The 21,531-nt window shown below is 35.0% G+C and overlaps 4 protein-coding genes across 8 annotated transcripts; 1 reads left to right on the forward strand and 3 right to left on the reverse strand.

Annotated features, from left to right (window-relative positions):
- Positions 1–1,171: 1,171 nt before the first annotated feature.
- On the reverse strand, positions 1,172–5,889 carry LOC124176075 (D-glucuronyl C5-epimerase B). The gene is made up of 6 exons (XM_046556903.1): positions 5,450–5,889; positions 4,829–4,964; positions 4,595–4,738; positions 3,713–4,426; positions 2,907–3,094; positions 1,172–2,754 (listed from the first exon to the last, which is right to left on the reverse strand). Coding segments are annotated over exons 1-6 (1,716 nt in total). The 5' UTR covers positions 5,452–5,889; the 3' UTR covers positions 1,172–2,222.
- Positions 5,853–17,534, forward strand: LOC124176067 (integrin alpha-PS1). 3 transcript variants are annotated; one of them, XM_046556885.1, is made up of 19 exons: positions 5,853–5,967; positions 7,068–7,321; positions 7,828–7,955; positions 8,108–8,131; positions 9,412–9,518; positions 9,649–9,776; positions 9,863–10,071; positions 10,152–10,356; positions 10,455–10,601; positions 10,690–10,831; positions 10,929–11,197; positions 11,286–11,511; positions 11,593–11,824; positions 11,922–12,315; positions 12,467–12,690; positions 12,772–13,010; positions 13,168–13,262; positions 13,370–13,499; positions 13,592–16,077. In XM_046556885.1, exons 2-19 carry the CDS (start codon positions 7,143–7,145, stop codon positions 13,820–13,822), a joined length of 3,309 nt encoding a protein of 1,102 aa, XP_046412841.1. In that variant the 5' UTR covers positions 5,853–5,967; positions 7,068–7,142; the 3' UTR covers positions 13,823–16,077. The 3 variants fall into 3 exon arrangements, with proteins under 3 accessions (XP_046412841.1, XP_046412842.1, XP_046412843.1); XM_046556886.1 differs by lacking the exon at positions 5,853–5,967 and adding an exon at positions 16,515–17,534 and having other exon boundaries at positions 6,983–7,321; positions 13,592–13,823; XM_046556887.1 differs by lacking the exons at positions 5,853–5,967; positions 8,108–8,131 and having other exon boundaries at positions 6,983–7,321.
- A 39-nt stretch (positions 17,535–17,573) lies between these two features.
- LOC124176087 (post-GPI attachment to proteins factor 3) lies at positions 17,574–19,943 on the reverse strand. Of its 2 annotated transcripts, none has more exons than XM_046556929.1 (7): positions 19,409–19,943; positions 19,088–19,230; positions 18,865–19,017; positions 18,666–18,790; positions 18,353–18,486; positions 18,072–18,276; positions 17,574–17,871 (listed from the first exon to the last, which is right to left on the reverse strand). In XM_046556929.1, exons 1-7 carry the CDS (start codon positions 19,539–19,541, stop codon positions 17,820–17,822), a joined length of 945 nt encoding a protein of 314 aa, XP_046412885.1. In that variant the 5' UTR covers positions 19,542–19,943; the 3' UTR covers positions 17,574–17,819. The 2 variants fall into 2 exon arrangements, with proteins under 2 accessions (XP_046412885.1, XP_046412886.1); XM_046556930.1 differs by having other exon boundaries at positions 19,088–19,246; positions 19,409–19,508.
- A 112-nt stretch (positions 19,944–20,055) lies between these two features.
- Positions 20,056–21,390, reverse strand: LOC124176092 (coenzyme Q-binding protein COQ10 homolog B, mitochondrial). 2 transcript variants are annotated; one of them, XM_046556940.1, is made up of 4 exons: positions 21,241–21,390; positions 21,047–21,150; positions 20,694–20,828; positions 20,056–20,602 (listed from the first exon to the last, which is right to left on the reverse strand). In XM_046556940.1, exons 2-4 carry the CDS (start codon positions 21,052–21,054, stop codon positions 20,158–20,160), a joined length of 588 nt encoding a protein of 195 aa, XP_046412896.1. In that variant the 5' UTR covers positions 21,055–21,150; positions 21,241–21,390; the 3' UTR covers positions 20,056–20,157. The 2 variants fall into 2 exon arrangements, with proteins under 2 accessions (XP_046412896.1, XP_046412897.1); XM_046556941.1 differs by having other exon boundaries at positions 21,047–21,153; positions 21,241–21,382.
- Between the last annotated feature and the right edge of the window lie 141 nt (positions 21,391–21,531).

Genomic DNA, 21,531 nt, shown 5'->3' on the forward strand with positions numbered 1-21,531 from the left:
TTTGAATATCTAGAGTTCATACTAAAAAAAATACCTACAAGATCTATGTAATCGCATTATCACTAAAATCTACCCTGTTTCATTAGGTTATCAATCTATCTAATTATAAATAGTATTACAAGATATTGATTCATTTTTAACAGTAGTCGGTGAATAGAAAAATAATTACATAACGTAACGAATGAAGTACAATAAGCCTTGTTTTACACTTTCGTAGAAAGTTACTACTTTTACATTAAAAATCTAGAGTATTTTCTATACCTTCGTCGAGTATAGAATATGCCCGTTCGCGTCTATCTACTTTCTATATCTACACAAGTTTACCGGGCAAAACGAATTGGGGATGCCAAATGAAATACAAATGAGACGAAGGTCTTATCGTACATGTAAATACTCCTGTCTCATTTATATTTGATCCAAACACTGCTGGAATTATGTGCAACAAGCATTTCCTAAAGTTGCGCTTATTAATTAAATAATGTCACACACTATTTTGTACCTAGAAACTGCTACAGTCGGCTAAAATATAGGTAGACTTGCTTCTATGATTATACATTGCACTTAATTACGTTTACATCTATTGATGTAAATTTCATCACAAGAACTACAATGTGCCTGACTGCAACTGAATTTTTTTATCGTAACAAGTTTCTACTTAAATCAGGAATTAATATTTCTCCACTTATGCATAGTGGATTTAAGCATTCTATACCATGTTATTTTCAAATTTACAATTTGGTAAAATTTTAACCATGAATTATGTATTTATACTTTCTCAAACACATTTTTGCTCAAGTAAATTTAACTACTTATATGTATAATACATTGGATTGAACGCATTAATTCTTGATAAACGGAGAGTATATAAAAGAATTTGAATATCAATCGAGTATTGAGTAACTTTTCAGTATCAACTGAGAAAAAAATTAGATGCAATAAAAATCGTTTGAAACACATGATTTGAATCGTTCCGTTTAGTAATTTGGAATAAATTATAGATTTACATCCAAAATTTTTAAGGCGTTCCATAGATGCAATACATGGAAATCTTCAAAAATTTTTTAATCAGTAACGTCAATCTCAATGTTTATGCGTTGAATAAATAAAAAATATATATATATATATATATATATATATATATATATATATATATATATATATATATATATATATATATATATATAAATTATAACATCCACATGTTGGATTCATAAAGCTCATATGTGTGGCATATTTTGTACAATTTTATGGTCTACATCTATACAATTCACATTCCGAAATCATATAAACATAGTATAATATTAAAGTGATAACTGATTATCTTTTTAGGCAGCAAAACGAAAAACCGTCAGAATTCCATTACTCTACAATTGTTTCTATCATATTTTTGCAATTCAAAGAGTTCAGCAGTCAATTGTACATAAAATTATGGAATACTAATACAAAATGAAAATAATAAGTAATAGGTCACAGCCTCGGTTTTCTCACTCACAAAAATCCTGTATCTACCATCAATCGTCATTTGAGTTCACTGTTCGACATTGGAAGGAGCATCTTTGAGTGATTGAATTTTTTTCTATCTCAGTGGATCGACAGTAAAAAGATAATATTTATATTTGAAATGAATACCATGTATTATAGAATCTTAAGAAAAGTGAACATATGATTTAAGTCACGTACTATCATTTAGTCGGAACTTTGTTCACACATAGTTGGTGAGACTGGTAGATTGATTACAAAATGAAGAAAGGATTGTTATTAAGAGTAGCACGATTGGTCAGATACACAGATTATAAGCGGTGAAATATAATACGGTCAAAATACGAAACTAACGCTTTTGTAGCACAAAAGACAAGCACCTATTTCGTCTAAAAATATTCTTTAATATAAATAATGAAAATAATACGCGCCGATAACAGTCGCGATGTGAAAGTTAAAGACGCAGTAAAGAAATGAAGTAGTCCATAGGTGGTACGAAGCATTAATGCATTATTGGGTATGGTGTTTTTGATGCAGTATGCAGAGTCATTCAACTCTGCCAAATAAAATTACTAAAATAATATATATAAATTAATTGTAATATTCAACTAACATGTTGAGTGATATTGTGTTTAGCTGCGAGTGATTGCGTAGTAGAGTCAATAAAACGTATACGCCAATAATAATGGAAAAAGAATGTTGAATACTGCAAAATGAAATGATATAATACTATATCGGTTGAGCTAGTTATGTGCGGCACGTTTTCCGTTCATATATCCTATCCAACGTTCAGCAGTCGTGGTAAAAATTGGGTCGTTGTCTATCGTGCTTAGTAATAGAAGTTGATTGACGTGTATTGCATGATAATCCCACCTGGCTAAATTTGGCGCGGTTCTGAGCGTAAAGTGACGTAAATCATAAGTAGTTCTTGAACCCATATCATAGAGTGTCAGCATGCTTTTTAGCGACGCCATACCTTGGTCAAAAAGTGCCGATGCTTCGTCGGCATCTTTGCCTAATGCTATTGTTTTCAAATCGTATAAGCCAAGCAGTGAGAATATGAAACCGTTAAGTACAAAAGAAGAAGGTGTCGTGGGATACTCTTCATACCAAATGTATTTACCAAGAAAAGAAGCAGCCACTCCGCCTTTCGCAGAAGACAATCTGAAAGGTCGTAGGCCTCTGATAGCTGCCTGCAAATATCTTTTCTCGCCAGAATGGTAATAAGCTCTGGATAATACTGAGATGGCGTGCCCTTGACCCATGCTGGAGTACCTGAAATTCGTTAAATTTACAAATTTTCTAATGAATTCGTCAGGTAATTGGCCGGTTTAGATATTTTCGCAAACGTCAAATTATTGTGCAATTAACATTGAATTGTGTTTCTTTTTTTTTAGGTCTAATCAGTTCAATTAAGGAAACCCTACCATCCAGGTTCCAGGGTCGCCATTCCAGTAGCAACTTTTCGTCTAACGGGATTGGGCCAACCCCCTGAAGTCACATTTTGATTAGCAGCAAGCCAACGAGCAGCGTCATAAAATTGTTCCATATGTTCACTGGTCGAGAGTGTCACATTGTCAATCATTCCAGAACCATAAAGTATTATTTTGATGGCCTGAAAATCACACACCAAAATGTGTTTAGGAGGTTCAAGTAAGACGTTAAGGATGTACAACCGTGTAGGTCAAAATCGTGCTAGGCTAATGAAAATTATACGAATTGTTTTCACTTCTATTTTAAACACTTGTGTAAAAATTTAAAGCGATTGTCTGAACTATACCAGAGTTATTACACTTTTAATTTTTAACGATTTTACATTGAGCCTGACAGTTTCCTATAAGAATCAATGTAAAATCGCAAGAAATTTGAAATAAAATAACTCTGGTATAGTTCAGACAATCGCTTACAAATTTTACACAGATGTTCAAAATGAAAGTGAGGACAGCTTGTATAATTTTGATTGACCTGGCACAATTTTTACCTACGTGTCTGTACACCCTTAACTTCGTGCTTATTGATGGTTCCTTGGATCTAGTTTTTTAAATCCACGACTTTGGCTAAGGTTTCTACCAGATGCCTCACAATCAGTGTTATTGTAGTCCTTGTTGATTAGATTTTTCAACCAGGCAATCTTAGCTTCTGTTACAGATGTTTAATTAGAAATAACAAATTCTAGGGTTGGAATATCAGCAGGAGGAATGGAGGAATATTTCAGACTTGGAAAATCGGTTACCTTCAGCTTCGACCGTGACAATTTCTTCTTTGTCTTGTCATTCAAATTAAGCCCTTTCTGCAAATCAACTACTAGATCTCTAGTGAGATGCTTCCAACGGTTGTTGGACAAACCAATTCCATAATAAATATGATTGTCTCTAGTGTGCATAACTAAGTTTCTTGTTGTATAGTGCAGATAATACACATCCTTTTTTTCCCTAGATTGAAGTACAACGGTGACGCTGCCATTGTCCTTAGTGCACAAGTCCAATTTCAGTACCAGGTCAAGCACGTGATCAAACTTCAGTGATATACCAGAGCTGCTAGTTTCTGGAGTGGCATATTTCATAACATGACTGTTGACCAGTTTATCATATTGTCTCGAAACCACCGACCCCTGAGGAACCGTCCAAGTTTGTTGAGTCTTATCGGAATCCTCAATTGTTTTTTTATGTGGTTCTGGCTCGGTCAGGTTCTTACTGTAATGGGAAAGCCCGAACTGGGCAATCTGTGTTGGATAATAGTAACCCTGACTTTCCCATTGAGTGGAAATTGGCACTCCATCACTTCCGCTCACACACTTTACTCTTTCTCGAACCTCAACATTGTAATTCTCAAAGTACATAAACACCCCTCGCGGGTCGTATTTACCCTTTGGACTCACTAGCTTAGAGTAGCTGTGAGACCACTCGAATCTCTGTAGACCGTCATATGTTGCAAGCTTTCCATATATCTGAAAATAATTCAAGTGTTTCAGTGATTTAGCTTCAGGTGAACTGGTGAGAAGGAAAATGGATTAAGTTGACTTTCAAGGCAGGAGATTCTACTCATACAATTTTGGACTACACCTGGCTACATTTCCTGCCATTCCTTAATCAGTCTATAGTCCAATTGTTCTCACCTCAAAGTACTTATGGATGAATGAGAATGGCAAGTAAACTTCATCCCCTTCTTTTCGACACCCAATAGAATATTCGCCGTTGATATAACAGTCGATTTCTTCATTTCCTGGGAGTTCATTACTAGCCCGATCAAGTACACTGTGCTATGTAGATACAAAAATTTTGTATGACGTACCAGACTAAGGAGAAAATTTTGTCAATTTTTTTCATTACGCGATGATCAGTCTACTCACTTTGTACTGCAGGGTTGATTTCCAATCTGAATTTTTTAACCCGCAGTAGTACCACAAGGTCAATAAAGAGCTGCAAACAGAGGCAACGAGGACAAGCAGCAATGTCTTCAAGTTGACTCTCATCATCATGTACAACCTGGACGAAGACAAAAATCTAAGTCGTTACTACTTTGAATTTCCCATTTAGAACAGATGAGGTCATGAATAACAGGAAAATACTAGTAGTCATAGTTTGTGATAAACAGTTATAACTCATCATTACAACATCACTTGATCTTCTCAGAAATTGAAGATACGATAAGGTTTGAAGTCAATTTTTCTGATTTTAGCACGTATGATGAGGCCAAATATGATGTCATGCGTTAGTAATGAAACTGAGGTTTTAGCCTGAACCTCTTGGCCTGAAGTTAGCTCTAACTTGAAACATTGATGATATCATACTTTGTCTGTCTACATCTGATGCAATGCAAAGAGTGATTGATGAGCGGCAAATTTGTGCAGCGTGAATTATGAAATGGAAAAGCAGGACGATAACCAGTTGGATGTTTTTTGGTTTTTTTTTTCAGGGTTGTAAATATTGTGTGAAAAAAATGAAACTATTTCATTCGAGGCCTGACTTACATGACATATGTTTTATATTTACTCCGTTCCTCCTACGAAGTGAGTAGTAGCTCATCAATGAGCTTCATTGAAATGTGGCTGTACTCAATTTGAGGTAGGCATTTTATCGGGGTTTAAACTGGTTAAAACATCGGCGAGTAGGTTTACCGTGGTATATCTGAATTACATTTTGTTGTAGAGAATGATTGTACGGTCGATCGTTTCAACAAATAGTGGCCAGGAATAGCCCTCTGAATTGATGATCGTGTAAACGGATGGACTTCTTTACTGCTTGTTTGGACTGACAGCTGTCAAAGATCATTTCCTGTATATGTGTATTTTCCGTAGATTCTTTGGTGGACCACAGATAACGAGTGTTCTCCCGTGATTCCACGAATAACTTCCACCCACTCTCGCCACTGCCTATAAATAACGAAAACAATGCAGATCTGATCCGAATATCAACGTGGACTTTGGCGCCCGCTGTAGTGTGCAAAGTCAAATAGATTGAGCAAACTCCACCTTTGCCCGGTTATCAGGTTGGTTTCAACAAATTTGAAATCTTGCTCCGACGGCAACAGCCAGGAGCTGTTGTAGTTTTTCGAATGAAGCGAGGAGCGAAAATGCTGCTCGGATTTTTGTTTATGCATTGCATGACTAAGCGGAAATAAAAAAAACTTCAAATAAGCACGGTCAGTGTGCATAATAAATGCTAAAACATAATCGGAATAATTTCAATCGGTAAGACAGGGCATGTAAGGCATTACCTTAAAAATCTATCGAGTAACCTAGAAGAAATAAAACAAAAAGCTCGGCAAGTTTTCGATAATTCGCAAAATGTGACATAACGACGGACATGATTTGGCTAGAAAATATATTTCATTCGCATATTCAATGTTATCCCACTCAGCTTCACGGATTTCACAAAATTTGATTTATTGGCAAACAAAATTTGTCATCCCTGCCGGTTGAACAAACAACCGGCGTGGTGTTGCCAGATTAAAAGAATTCCCGCTAAATTTAGGAGGAGGAATTGGAAACTTCCGGAGGCAAGATGGGCGAGAAAGTATGTACGAAAGTATGTTTTTTCAGGAAGAATTTGGGCAATTTTCTGATTTTTACTTGATATATTTGTTATTTTTCCGTGAGACAAGTACGGTGAGCGAAAAGGCGACCACTTGAGAGAGTTTTGAGATTCAATCGGTAAGGCAAATGCCATAACTGCTGGTAGGGTAGAACATTTTAGATATATAGACAGCTCATTCTGAAAGATGGATTTTATTTCTACATGCCAATTATGTACGTCAAACTGTACAAACTTGAATTGAAGTCGCATTTTGTCAGTCGAAAAGTTCAGGAGAAAATTTAGGAGGATTTTTTTTTTGTGGGTTAGGAGAATCTGGGAGGATTTCACAGTTACCTTAGGAGACTTGTGCGACAGCGATTTGGCAACACTGTTGAGTGGCGGCTGGGTTCTTATCAATCAGCTTCTCTGTCTATTCACTCCTTTCGTACCCGCGTGGGTATATCTATGTATAGACTATCTGCTCGGTGGCTGGCATGGTGTGCGTAAATGCATTCGGTCAGTTAACATCAGTGTGCGTTCGATTGAGGCGAGGAACGGTGTTTTTTGTTGCAGCATCAGACGGGCGACAGTAGCAAGTAGCGTTACTGCTTTTATGGGCACTTAATACTAGCTCCTGTTAGTTTTATAATGCAGAAATACTTCATATCCACACTGTTAATCCTCTCGATATCACGCGATGTCTTCGGGTTTAATTTGGAGTACCGAATACCTGTTATCAAACGAGGCTCGGCAGGATCATATTTTGGTTACTCTGTAGCCGAACACCAAGACGTTTCCGATGATGATTCCCAAAAATCCACAAGTTGGTAAGTCCCAGATATTCGGCGTAACTCTTCGCAATAGATTAAATTCCTCCTGTTATTTTATCAATATATTTTACCCCCGTTTTCAGTTATCCGAAACCCAATAATTTATTTATCGTTATCATCTTTCTCACATGTTATCACCTCTTGTGTATTCTGATATTCAAATAACGACTTTCAGTTATGTCATTCAAAAATTTGTGAATTATTGCTAAACTGATTTTGTCACACTTTTTTACTCTGCGGATCTTTTTAACCAAGCCTTGAGAATATACGACAAGCTTAATAGTCAGCATTTTTTAGATTGTATCGACTCTTATTTCCTAGATGATAGCGAGTCACGTTTCTTACATTTACTTACTCGCTCATTCCTTTTGTTAAACGGTCACATCAGTACCTCATTCCAATTCACTTTTTCCATATTTAATCAAGCATGATAAACAAACATGTTTGTAAATTTTTATGCCAATTTAAATGTTTAAATTCAATTTTTCTTACCTGTGACATAGGATGCTGGTTGGCGCTCCTTTGGATCAAAATCGTCAGCCTGGAACGAACAGATCTGGAGCTCTGTGGAAATGTCCGCTTACCACGAATACTTTGGATTGTGAACAAGTTGTTACTGATGGAAGAACCGGTAATTTAATATAAGATAATTGATAATCGTACAAATCTTCGTTAGTTCTCATTTACTATCATCTATCAAACAACTTTCTCTGTAATCTTTTATGTTGGTACTATTATTTGTGAATAATTTATGTTACAATTATGTTTTGGTCAACCCGGCAGCAGCAGGAATTCGAAGTACTTCAAGTAAGTTAACAAATGGAGTTCTAAGGAAATGAGACACTAGTAAGGAACATTTGATTGCCAATGAAATATTTTTATCTTTATTTACTTAAAAATTTTTTTGGATAATTCATGTTTGCAGAAATTTTTCTTCGTTTTTCTTTTTATTTTTTACCTCATTTTGCACGCCAATGTTCGCCGATGAAATGAAGCATGTTCGAGAACCTTGAAGAAGACTTTGGCAAGTGAATTTTTCCAGGGTTTATAGGTTATTTAATTATTGTTTCGGATCAACGACGCGATACCTGAAATGGTATTGTAATCAAATTACAGGTTGTTGGTTCAGAATTTCATTTTCTTATTTATAGCTGGGAGACGACCAAAAGGGCCTAGTTTTACTGTGTCTTACATTTTCATTTATATTCGGTCAATATCTCCAATTCTTTATCTCTTTGCTTCGTTTTTACTCTTTGTTTCATTTAATATTGTGGTGTAGAAATTGCGGTAATAAACATAACAACTAACTACAGAAGTTAGTCTTGCAGCTCTCATGGTGCTGAATATATGTGATTAGAATGATACCTTATCGTCTATCTTTAATAATTATACAGCTTTATTATAATCAATGTGATCTAACATCTCGATACAGTAGAATTTCATATGGAAAAATTACGTCATCATATTCATTAGCCATTTTGTCTGACCCTAATGTTTGACGCATGTTCGATGCGCTAATCAATAATTATATTGCAAAATCAGAATGCTTTGTGAACATCTCATTTATATCTGGTAACAACTAACAATTAATCGCGCATGGTAAATATTATTTGAATAATTAGTGAGTTGACTTGTTCAATAACAAAAAATAACATTACGCCGGACCAAAGTAACATGCTGCACAAATTTTTCATGCTTATATTTTGAGTGGCTCAATTCTTATGCAGCCAAGCTTTGCTGCTTCCTTTGTCCACTTTTTAATATTTAGAATTGCGACACTTTCTGACTGACCCAATTAAATTGTTTTAAATTATTTTTTTTCGTCATACCTACTTTATCTAAAGATAGAGAGGCCTGATAGAGTTCCCGACATCCTGTGTAACTCACGAATTTTGACTGTAACCTTTCCTGTGACGATACGTTTATTTAAAAACATTTTTTACTTCCACTTTATGTACCTAATAAGCTACAGCTACTGGCGCAAGTTTAAAGCATATGAACGCACTGGAGTAAAGGAGATGCATCATGATGGTCTTGTGTTGAGAAGAGAGAAGGGCACTACTTATCAATATATAAATTACTTTCAGTTGCCGATTCCGAAGATTTGGTCGCACCGAATAATGAATCTGAAATAAAAGACAATCAGTGGCTTGGAGTGACTGTTAGAAGCCAAGGTGTTGGCGGCAAAGTTATGGTAGGTGTTTAAATTCATTTAAATCTTTCCATAGCTTCAAAGGTGAGTAAGAAAAAATTCCACTGCAGGGTCAAGAATGATTGAATGTCTACAGGCATAGATATTTATTGGTATTTTATTACCTATTCAGGTCTGTGCTCATCGTTACATTGTCAAAACGCCAGATTCACGATGGGGTCAAGGTCTTTGCTATATTTTGACTAAGGAATTGGAATTCGAAGATGTTAAGAAGCCCTGTTCTGGCAGACGGACAAACAAGTTAGACTACTTCGCTTTCAACCTTTCAACGAATACAATTCCTGAAAGATACCAATGTTTAATAATCTATCTTGTCTTATTAATAGAGCTCACGAGGAGTTTGGATACTGCCAGGCAGGTACTAGCGGATTGTTGACGTCAGAAGACCGCGTACTGATCGGAACACCAGGCCCTCACACGTGGAGAGGAAACCTTTTTGTCTTTAGTATTGCAGACAATTTTTTGGATCGTGACAACACCATCTATCATGCCCCAATGCAGGACGCTTCTCCCGTCAACAAGTATAGCTACTTGGGTGAGCACGATGATTCGATTGGCCCAAGTCCCTGCATTAGTCCTTTCGGCTCTCTATATTAGTTTTTTATTATTTCACAGGAATGTCCGTGGCTGCAGGTAACTTTTTTAGTCTAAACACTTCCTACGCCACTGGCGCACCCCGATCTAACGGTACAGGACAGGTGGTTCTATTGTCAAGACATCACAATCAGGAAGAAATGAGCGTAGACTTGATTTTGGATGGCGAGCAATTCGCCTCAAGCTACGGATACGAAATAACGTCCGCTGACGTTAATGGAGACAAGTAATTTGACCATTGAATTAAAATTTACAGAAAATTTTATTGACAAGTTGAGATATTGTAACGAAATTTGTTTCACCACTTTTTCCTCCTATTTTCAGCCTCACAGATCTTGTAGTAGCTGCACCGTTTTATTTCAACAAAGCAGAGGGTGGGGCGGTTTACGTTTACACAATGCTGTGCAAAAACGCAACAAAGAATGAAAAGTGCAACAAACCAATCAAGTTAATTGGACGCGAGGAGTCACGGTTAGTTCAGACGTCACTGTAATGTGGTGTTCAGTTTTGAGTTAGAAATGCCGAAAAGTATACAACCTGTTCCATCTCGCTTTTGCAGATTCGGATTTGCTCTGACCAATTTGGGGGACCTGAACAAGGATGGATACGAAGATATTGCTATTGGAGCGCCTTACGAAGGCAGGGGGGCAGTTTATATCTACCTTGGGTCTAAAGATGGCTTAATCACTTCTCCATCTCAGGTTTGTCTCCAAAATTTTCGGCCCATTCTGCTCGATGTAGAATAGAGTATTGTATTACTTCCTAACGTTTGGATCGAATGTTTGATAATGATTCTAGGTGATTCATTCGAGTCAAATGCCAACCTCCCTCAGCACATTTGGGTATTCTTTAAGCGGGGGAATTGACATGGATAAAAATGGATATCCAGATCTTTTAGTCGGCGCTTACGACGACAACGCTGTTATCCTCCTCAGGTCTCGAAAGATCATCGATATTACAACCTACATTCGATATCAGAATAAAGATTTGACTTACCAAGAAAAGATCGCGCCAATAGATCCAAACAAGCATGGATGTCCTGCTGATCCTACTTCTAACTACACGTGGTGAGTAAAAAAGTTGTTTCGATAAAACGAGTATCAGAAAAAGGATGCCAACAATCTGAAGAGAAGTACTGATACAATCGTTTGTCAGTTTCTCATTCGAAGCCTGCTGCAAAACCGCTTCATTGGTCAGAGATGAAGACACGCAAAATCTCCGACTCAACTACTACATAGAAGCAGAAACTTATTCAGGAGTGAGAAAGTTTTCTCGAGTCTGGTTTAAAAATGACAATCTACGTCCAAGTTCTATCAATCGTACAGTAACGCTGGATCCAAAAGGGGTGGTGCACTGCCAATCTGACACTGTTTATCTAAAGGTAAGACTGTAGAGATATAACATAAAACTTGCGTACTTGAAATAAGTGGAAATTGAGGTACTAAGAAAATTATCTTTATAGGAAAACACACGTGACATTCAATCCCCGATAAAGTTTAGATTTAATTACACATTGATTCAAGAAGAACCAGTTATGCCGGTTGAAGGAGCCCCGTTGCCTGAAATGAAAAACTTTCCCATACTGAATCAGCAGGAAGCTGCGAGAATATTTGAAGCTACTTTCCAAAAAGAATGTGGATCGAATGATATTTGTGAAAGTAATGTTCAGCTTCAAGCAGCGTTAAATCTGACAGGTAAGTTGATTGCTTTGTAGTCAATTGATTAATCAAAACGAATTATTTCTGCATCAAATACCGTTTGACCTGAACGTTTTGCTTTTCATTTTGATAGCGTTATCAACCGCGCCAAACTTTTATGAATTATTGCTTGGCGAAAAGGAAGAAGTTGTCGTTGATGTAAACGTGACAAATATTGGAGAATCTGCTTACGAGGCCCAGCTCTTTATCATCCATTCACCAAGCCTAAGCTATATTGCTAGTAAAAGTAACGATTCGATCCTTTGTAACTTGTACAATAACACTGTCGTCTGCGCAATTGGGAATCCGTTCAAAATGAACCAGTCTGTGAACATACAAGTCAGATTTGACCCTAAAGGGCTCGGGGACAACGAGTCTCAACTTGAATTCATAACTTTTGTCAATTCAACGTCAAAAGAGGTCATCGAAAAGAAGCCCATTTCTTTAAAAGCCACTGTCTCGAAAAGGGCTGAATTATCCATTCAAGGGTAAGCTATGGCGGATAAATAAAAAAAAAAAAATCACCTTTATAAAACTGTTGCTGTATATATCTATTTTTACTGCTGAAAAAAATGTGTTGAATTTGTTCAAAAGTGCCTGTATTATGTCCTAAACAATGTCTTCACGGTTTCTTTTTAGGAATATACAAAGAACGTATTACGGAGGACTTGTAATTGGCGAATCTGCCATAAAACATCTGCATGAAGTTGGACCAAAAGTGTCACATGTTTACGAAGTATTCAACGAAGGTCCGTGGAAAGTGAACATCGTCGAAGTTCACATATCCTGGCCTTACGAAGTTGCTAATGATAAACCTCATGGCAAATGGCTTCTCTATTTGGAAGAATTGCCAACAGTACAAGGTAATAATTTCATACCTCGCCATTTTTTAATGTAACTTTACCTTTTCGAATAATGCGCTATTTTCTCTCAATCTACTATAGCCTCAGGAGGTGGTCAGTGTTCATTACCTTACGAGCACGACGTTAATCCGCTCGGATTACAAGGAAGTCTTAGTCTCGATGATGTGGACGCTATCTTTCCATCGACCACAGTTATCTCACCACTTAACGGCTACATGAATCGCTCGAGTAATATGCGAAGACGTAGAGACACTGAAAAAGTAATAAACACAAAGACGATGATTGGCGAAGATGGTCTGAGACACCAAATTGTCTCTATGGTATATTTTGTTCTTATTTTTATCAAATTATCAAAAACTTAGGATATTCACAGTGTAAAAGTAGCGCAGACTTAACGATGAGAAATTCTATATGTGAGTTGAACTTATGTTATCACAGATTAGGTATAAATATTGATTATTGTTATGATTATTACAGAATTGCAAAGCAAGCACGGCAAAGTGTTTCGATATTAAGTGCATAATATATAATTTGCAAAGGAATCAAGAAGCAGTAATCGCAATTAAGGCCAGGTAAGTTTTGTAACTTGGGTAAACACCCGAGTCGATTACAAATAGACAAGTTTGAAAATGAGTTTCAGTTATTTAACTTTTATTACGAAATTCGTTTTGTTTTCAAGACTTTGGAATTCAACGCTAGTCGAAGATTATCCAAGAGTGGATGAAGTTAGGATTGGATCAAATGCAAGAATAATTATCCCGTCTAACGTCGTCATAGAACAGGAAAATCTGAAAGACGACGAAGCGGTCGTAAGTGTTCTAATTCTTATCTTCTTAGACGTTTATTCATTCAGTATTTTCACTGGTAAATCGACATGGAAAATCAACGTCTGTTTATCTAGGCGGAAACCATAGCTTATCCAAGTTTACTGGGTCAGCAAGACGCGGAACCAGTGCCGATATGGATAATTATTGTGGCTATAGTGGCAGGCTTGTTACTTCTTATTCTGCTGACACTCGTGCTCTGGAAACTTGGATTCTTCAAGAGACGCAGGCCCGATCCCACACTATCTGGTAATCTTGAGAAACATAGAGACGATAACCCGGAGAACGAAGCACTGTTCAAGCACTGAGGTACTTATGTTGAAAATTTATTATTTTTATTATTATTATTATTATTATTGAGAAGATACTGAAAAAAAATTTCTAGTATTTTGTCGCACTTTATTATCGGCTAATCATTCATAGATCAAATCCAATGACGCCTTAAAAAATTGGTATAAGCGTATTATTGATTATGTATGTTACGTTTTTATTGTTGGTATTTAAACAAACAAAATGAAAGAAAAAATGCGATAAAAAAAGAGGATATTTAAAGCCAATTGTTATTATGCATATTGTGATAATGATAATCTCTTGGTTCATCTATTTCTGAGCGCGGCTAAATATGTTTTTTTTTAACAAAAATTATTTTTCGTTTATTTCCTGCAAAATTTTACGTATTTATAATATATATTTTATACGTATATTATTATTTTCACATTAGGTAACGTTTGGGTACAAAATTAATTACTACTTCTTTACATTTTACTTAATTTGGAAGTAAAAGACAAAAAAAAAAAAAAAAAAAAAGGAGCCGAACATTTAGAATATTTTTATCGACTATTGGTAACGTGTGAAGAAAGGGCTGAAAAATAGTATTAAAAAAGTACTGATGCGACCAAAGTAATGAAAATTTGATAACTGCCTAATTAATTATTATTTTTTTCTTGTTTTATTACTACTAATAATGTCATAGACAATATAATCTTTATTTGACTGAGTCTATCTTCGTTGAGAATAGACGAATTTATTTAAGTTACTAGCAGTCTTTTCGTGAAAAACACGCCCTGTTGTCAATATAAATATTCGTGTTAGATCAAATGAAATCATAATAATTATTACTACGGTGCCTTAAATTAATCGCGTTATTATTAACAACACTTTAGAAACGATTCGTACGCAAACAAATGATTTATGCATAAGTATTTCAATTTGAGACAACAAAGTGTTCTTGTTAAAAAAAAACAAAATGTTTTTACTGTACATCTTTTAGATAGTTTAATAACTGCGGTAAGACTGACAAGAGAGGTATTTCATAACACTACGTCAGAGTGCTTTAGTTTTGGTGGTAAATGAAGAAAATTACCACCACAAGTGTATGAGTAAAATGTAAGGAATTAGGGAATCAGGTTTATAACATTGTTTTGAAAAAATATTACAATATATTCATTAACATTCGTTATAGATTTTTAAACAATATATTTGTAAAATCTAAAAATTCGAAACTACGGCGAACGCCAAAATTTCCTTGTTATATCGATCCATCACTCGTGTACTGTGATATGTACGAAATTGTGGTACATATAATTATATACTCGACGAAAATTCAAGCGTTATAACAAGAAAAAAATTCATTAATACAGCTATTTCTGTATCTACAACAATAGCGCACATGGTTTTTACAGAAAAATAATTCCTTGACTTGGTATTCTATAATATTTTGTAATACGACACAGCTAATCAACTTTTTACTAAACTAGTATAAACTGTACTTATAAAAGATATGAAAATGGGTTAATGTGTAACGAATGAACTTATCCAAGTTCAGCTTTTCAATTCTGACGATAATTGTATGATATAGTATCGATTCCGTCTCTAATTCTTTGACGATCAATCAAAACCGGATGAAACAATTTATGTGAATTCTGAGCTTCGTTGATATTGCTTGGCCGAGTTCCAGATTTCGCAATATGTTTCTTTGAGCACAATTTAACAGGAATTAGGTGAATATAAATAGGAAGTATAATAAATCACTACCATATTACACATATCACTGCCATGAGTTATTGTATATTACTACTACTTCTGGAATAGGATTAACATTCCCTGAAGCGAATGATAATTAGCAAAGAAAGTAACAGAAAAAAATAAAATAAAAATACTATAAAGAAGTTTAGATAAGGGGCCATCCATAAATTACGTCACACGAATTTTAGAACTTTTAAACCCCTCCCCCTGTCCTTGTAACAATTTGTGACATTTTTAGAACCCCCTCCCCCCTGATGTGACGTCACAAATTTTTAAAACTTATGCATGTATTTAAAAATAATCAAAAGAAAACAGTTATTTTCATTTTTTTCTTATTTTTATTAAATAATATTTATATATAAATTTCGTGTTTTAGTATTGTAAATTTTAACATGTGACGTCACAAAGCTTTTGACCCCCCCCCCCTCCATTAACGTGTGACGTAATTTACGGATGGCCCCTTATGGGAAAAAAAAAACACTAATCTTTTAATTAACTAGCAATATACACGCACTTTTGTATATCAGTCTCTCATACCCAATGTTATGTGTGAACATATATATTCGATACTTAATAATTGCATTTATACATGTACAGGGTATATATCAGCACAACTTTTTCATATGAACATAAGGATAATACATTATATACGTAATTCAAATTTGTGACAGCACGGTTATTATTAACGGTACTAAAATAACTTAATCATATTTTACACACTGGTCGTTTCCGACTGTAATTAAAAAGTAGATGGAATTTTGAACCAATAGGCAGCTGCGAATATTTTCCCAAACTAACTACTTTATGCACCATATAAATAATAAAAATTCATAAATTACAAAATGAGTTATCGGAATAATTGAACAATTTTCATCTACGTCATAATATGCAGAAATAAATTTGTCTATTTGAGCTAAAACTCTGTCAATATAAAACGGAAAAAATAAAAAATGTGTACATATTTCCATTCTTTAGGATTACATGGATAGTGGCGTGTCTTGTATTTACTTACAACAAGACAATGAACTTTTGGCAAATAGCTTAATACACCTAGCTGATCAAGGTTCAAACGTAGTTATTGATATATCTGGCATCTGTATTTATACATTAGAATTAGAATTTTAATAACGTCTAATAACCGTTTTCGTGGTTTCATTTTTTTTTTTTTTTTTTTTTTTTTTTTTAACAAATATAGTCTGAAGTAACAAAATAATATTATATTGTATTGCTTGTACGCTGACAAACAAAAACAACGTTTTATAATATCTTGTCAATTTTATCAAAAAATAAGCTGATAAAGAGTGGTGGATGCTTATGAAACGTAATTCTATAAACACTCGTCGAATGAGTTTCAATATTTATACCATGTCAATATTCGCAAATGAATTTTTTTCACCTTCATCGTTAGAGCCAAACTTTCAGTACATTCCAGTGATTTGACTCATGTAATTATTATTTTTATACAAATCGTTTAGTACGATAAAAGGAAAGAAAAAAGGAAAGTTTCATAAGCATCTTTGAACTTTGGAATTTTTCTGAAGTTTTAAGCTTTAATTAGAATTGTTTTAACCTTTTGTTAGTATAATTTAATATTAAATCAAATAATCAATAGTGTTTTTGCAATATGCTATAGCACTTTTTATACACCGTGCATGAGTGTATTTCTACACTAACCACAATCAAATCTTAATATCCTGGATATAACAATTTTAAAAATTTTTGTACTTAATTTTATCCGGGTACACATCATCGATTACCACATGGTGCTCCAATTTCATACTTTTAGATATCTATATAAAAAAAAGTATAGATATATATATATAATTATATAGCTAGTAATAAAAATTTATTAAAAAATACACATCAACTTATACTTCCCCTAGATTCAAGTTGACACAACTCTCAATTTGTGTTGTTATATTTAATAAATATGCTTTTAATATTCAGAATGTCTAAAGCTAATTAACTCGCTTTTACTTTATTTTGAAAGTAAAACAAAAATTCTAAGTCTGTATATGGAATTAAATTAGCCAGAGTCGCGCTAAAAGATAACTGGTCATTTATAATAATTTAAAAATAAAACTTGTTAAATTTGAAACTTCCCAAATTGAACGAAATTTCGGTTACTCGTTTAACGTCGCGATTCAGTGATGGGCATGAAATCTTTTTTGCTCTAAAAAAAAAGTAACCAAGATGAATTAATCAAAATAATGATAACTTTGATTCAAGTTCCAATCTTCTGATAGCGGCGCTATTTAACGGAATACAATCGGTATTCAATTAAATCTTCTCTGCCAATTTTTGTAAATGTTTGCAGTCTTGAATGATGAATCTGAAAACGCGATTGAATAGTCAATACAGGTGTAAATTATCATCGACAATATTTAACATTGGACAAATTTTCACAAATAAATAGATCTTTTGCTCGAGACATTATTGTTAAAAATATTGCATATGAATTCTACTCAAGGTAAATTATCAGTGTAAAAAAAATATTTTTTGATATCAAAAAGTGCAGTGCGCAAATATTACCGATACAAAAGTATCGCCAGTGGTACGGTGGAAGCGTGCCATAAGGAATGGGCATCAAGTGTCCACAGAATTGGAGGGAAGTCGGCAACTTCTAGTAACGTAACTAAAACGGTCCCAATATTGAACCAGGCAATCAATGATGCGTGTTCAAGTTCTTTTCGGTTGCGATACCACCAAGCCATTGTCACGAGGAATGTGAGGAGTCCTGTAAAACGTTCAAGTTTTAGCTTTGCTGGCTGGAATTTAGCAACTAGATTCACAAGAGTAAGAAAAAAAATTACCAAGGGCCAGGTTGAACTTCATATTATACCCGTAATTTATTTTCCCAGACCATAAATGAGACAGATGTGTATAGAGTACGGTCAAATATCCGCAAGTTACAAAAATGACTGCTCTATAGTTTTCCAATGCTATGCTGCAATTTTTTATCAAAATACGAAAACGTGATTATTGTCTAAAAAAACGAAAATAGGTAATTTTTCAATGGAAAATACGAATCGTGATCAAAATGATAAATCGACAAATCGATATTTGTCGATATTGAAAAATCTACATAACATGTTACTTTTAAATGGGATAAGAAATTTTTCTCACCGTAACATCACACAGTATAAAAAAGTTAGAACCATGGCAAATGCGCAAGAATAATCCATCACTTCTGTGAAAGTTTTATCACGTGCATGAAACACTGTAGACCAGATCCACCCATTCATGCACACCTGAAATTAATCTCCTGTATCAATTGTATTATCGAATTTAAACGTGAAAAAAATTATCCAGTAACTCAACTCACAATGCTAAAGTAACTCCAGGCTAATTTCATAGGATTGGAAGGTCTTATAGCCTGTTTAAACTTTTTGTACATCGTGTAATGCACTTGGAAGTTTAGTATGGAAAATATTACAGAAGCCGGCTCTTGTAGGCCCAGCATTCGAGCAAATGGCCACTGAAATTTAACACGCACCATGATTAGTCGTGATTTTGTGTATAAAATAATATGACTGCTCTACTCTTACCTTTCCATAAAATTGAGGAATGTTCCAGCCTTGAGAAGCAAAATAGTCTACGGTTTTCCACATGCAAATGTAACGACAGTTGTCGTCGCATGTCCATAATAATAGCCTTAAATCCAGAGGTGCGCTTTCCTTGAAGCTCATGTCTGAGACAATCGAATGCTGATAAGAATACGGTGGGTAACGGTTTTCAAGTGAAATTTTAACAATGAAAGTGATGAGTGATCAAATATAGCATACATATTGTGAAACACCAAATTTTGTGATTTGAATTTGGATCTGAGCAAGCGATTGATTGAGGTTAACCTGCAAACTATATCCTACCTGTAGTGCAGTTTATCGTGTAGCATTTTCGAAGGCATTCTCTGTAGTAAGTTGATCTGTCTCCATTCGAACATTCAGCGTTGAAAACTGTGAATCCGAGTATTATAATCAGACCGTAAAACAAATTTGACATCTCGGTCGACACCGCCGGCACACAGTGTTGATAATAATCGTTTAAATCGTCGGTGCCGCAAGTTACGCTAAGAATGAACGAGAAAACCTCTACTATTCTCTAGAATTGTAACAATAAAAGGCAATATTATATTCGCGGAGTTTCCGTTTCGTTTTTCCACTCATCACTAATTCGAAACGTGGAAGTTTGAACGGGAACCATTTCTTAATTGCGATTAGGTTAGGTTATGCATAAGAATGAATTAGAAAACCTCTAGACAATATTCTCTAGAATTATAACGATAAAAGCCAAGATTATATTCGCAAAATTTCTGTTTCGTTTTTCCTTCTATCGGTAATTCGAAAGGTGGAAGTTTCAACGGGGGAACTACTACTCAATTGAGATTAGGTTAAGTTTCTTCTAGCCAATCTCAACCCAGGGATTGAAATTTAAATTCACCTACCGCGAATCTCGTCTGCTAAGCAGGTTCATTTGTAGAGATTCTTATCAGGGTGGCAAAAGAAGAAATAAGTAATTTAACCAATAAATAAATACTTTACTTTTAAATATATTTCTTGTATATACAGAATATCCTATATAACATTATGGCACGATTTACAGTTTTGATACGGTGCGATCATCTTTCCAGTCTGACAACCTTGATGCATGGTCTACCGTACCGTTTTTTGGCTTCTTCGATGAAAGCATTTTCCATCTGTCTGACAATCTCGTTGAAGAATAAATTCGACAACTGAGAATGAAGTACTGACTTAAACTCGAAAGAGAGAGAGAAGTCTATAACGCAGGTCTGCTCATTGTTCTTCAATCCAGGACTGAATACCCACAGCGTATTCAAGTGGTTGAAAAGTTTCCCATCACTGCATTCAGCTTTCACCAAACGCGGGTGTATCATTGTCACTTTTGAGGTATAGCTCTCGTTTATCGGCGGAAATCCAATGACCAAACTTGCGCTCAGGAATCCATCGCTTTTGGACATTATATCAGACCTCTTGCAGAATGGTACGAAAGTTTTGTAGTTACCAACATCAGCAACGACCTTGAACATCTGCTCCATTGAGAAACTGTGGTAAATGGTTATATTAGTATTACTTTCGTTGCTTGCTTCAGAAAACAAAAATTCTGTTTATTAAATGTTCTATTTTCTATCCTTACCCAACAAGTTTTCTGCCCTCAAATTCTTTGCACCTATTTTGGTTTCCTAGGTTCATAAATGTTCTCTTCAGATTGGCCTTGACTTTGTAACTTTTTCCAATTTGCAAAATGCAACTTTCAACCAACCGTTTATAACTGAAAAAAGAGAATAGTGAATGGAAAAACGTTTCGAAATCTTTAAATTTAATTCTTTTCGAAGGTTTTTGACAGAGAACAGTGACAAAAAGATATTTCAATTTTGATAACCTAGCTATTTTCGCGATATAACCATGCCTGCGAAATTATTTATCGATGTTAATAATTGGTTATGATATTAGAGATTAATCGACGTGAAACAGGTGCAACAATCTTACCTGTACATTGTGGTGTTGCACTTTTTGACAACGCGGTAAAACCCTCAACCTGACGCGCGCTGAAAGTCCAACATCGTGTGCGCCAATCTGTCCATAGTCCACACCTGCTGCAAGAATTCGCAACAATCATGATGCAATTACAATGCAGAGTGCAGTGCTAATGATAGAACTGTACTTTTAACATTTATGCGCACGTTTTTTCGATGATTTTTCATTTTCGCTGATTCTGGATACGCCAACACAGACGTCGATGTATTGCGTAACATTTGGAAACCGAGAAAAAATAGGATTAGTTATACTTCGGTCGATTTGGTTTATCTTGGAATATCGTATCTCAAGGTCTTTCAGCGCCTCTCGTTTTTTCCGAGGAAACCATAATCAATGCGCATTTTCGATCAAAACGTTGTCCGTGAGGTTAGGTTATATATATATATGTCTTTAGATAACGGCGTAGTTTAGCAAAATATAAAGCAGCATATATTTAA

The sequence above is a fragment of the Neodiprion fabricii genome, chromosome 2 (assembly GCF_021155785.1).
Source record: "Neodiprion fabricii isolate iyNeoFabr1 chromosome 2, iyNeoFabr1.1, whole genome shotgun sequence".
NCBI classification, from domain to species: Eukaryota; Metazoa; Arthropoda; class Insecta; order Hymenoptera; family Diprionidae; genus Neodiprion; species Neodiprion fabricii.

Bases quoted from the DNA above. Each gene is read 5' to 3' on its own strand.
- LOC124176075 (XM_046556903.1), bottom strand. The intron at 4,739-4,828 runs GTGAGTAGACTG...GTATCTACATAG, and splicing joins AATCAACCCTGCAGTACAAA to CACAGTGTACTTGATCGGGC. The intron at 3,095-3,712 runs GTAACCGATTTT...TGTGATTTTCAG, and splicing joins TGTCACGGTCGAAGCTGAAG to GCCATCAAAATAATACTTTA.
- LOC124176067 (XM_046556885.1), top strand. From the start codon at position 7,143: ATGCAGAAATACTTCATATCCACACTGTTAATCCTCTCGATATCACGC. The intron at 10,072-10,151 runs GTGAGCACGATG...ATTATTTCACAG, and splicing joins CAACAAGTATAGCTACTTGG to GAATGTCCGTGGCTGCAGGT. The intron at 13,263-13,369 runs GTAAGTTTTGTA...TTTGTTTTCAAG, and splicing joins GTAATCGCAATTAAGGCCAG to ACTTTGGAATTCAACGCTAG.
- LOC124176087 (XM_046556929.1), bottom strand. From the start codon at position 19,541: ATGTCAAATTTGTTTTACGGTCTGATTATAATACTCGGATTCACAGTT. The intron at 19,018-19,087 runs GTAAGAGTAGAG...GTTAAATTTCAG, and splicing joins TTCCTCAATTTTATGGAAAG to TGGCCATTTGCTCGAATGCT. The intron at 18,277-18,352 runs GTAATTTTTTTT...AACGTTTTACAG, and splicing joins GAAGTTCAACCTGGCCCTTG to GACTCCTCACATTCCTCGTG.
- LOC124176092 (XM_046556940.1), bottom strand. The intron at 20,603-20,693 runs GTAAGGATAGAA...CATTTACCACAG, and splicing joins GAGGGCAGAAAACTTGTTGG to TTTCTCAATGGAGCAGATGT.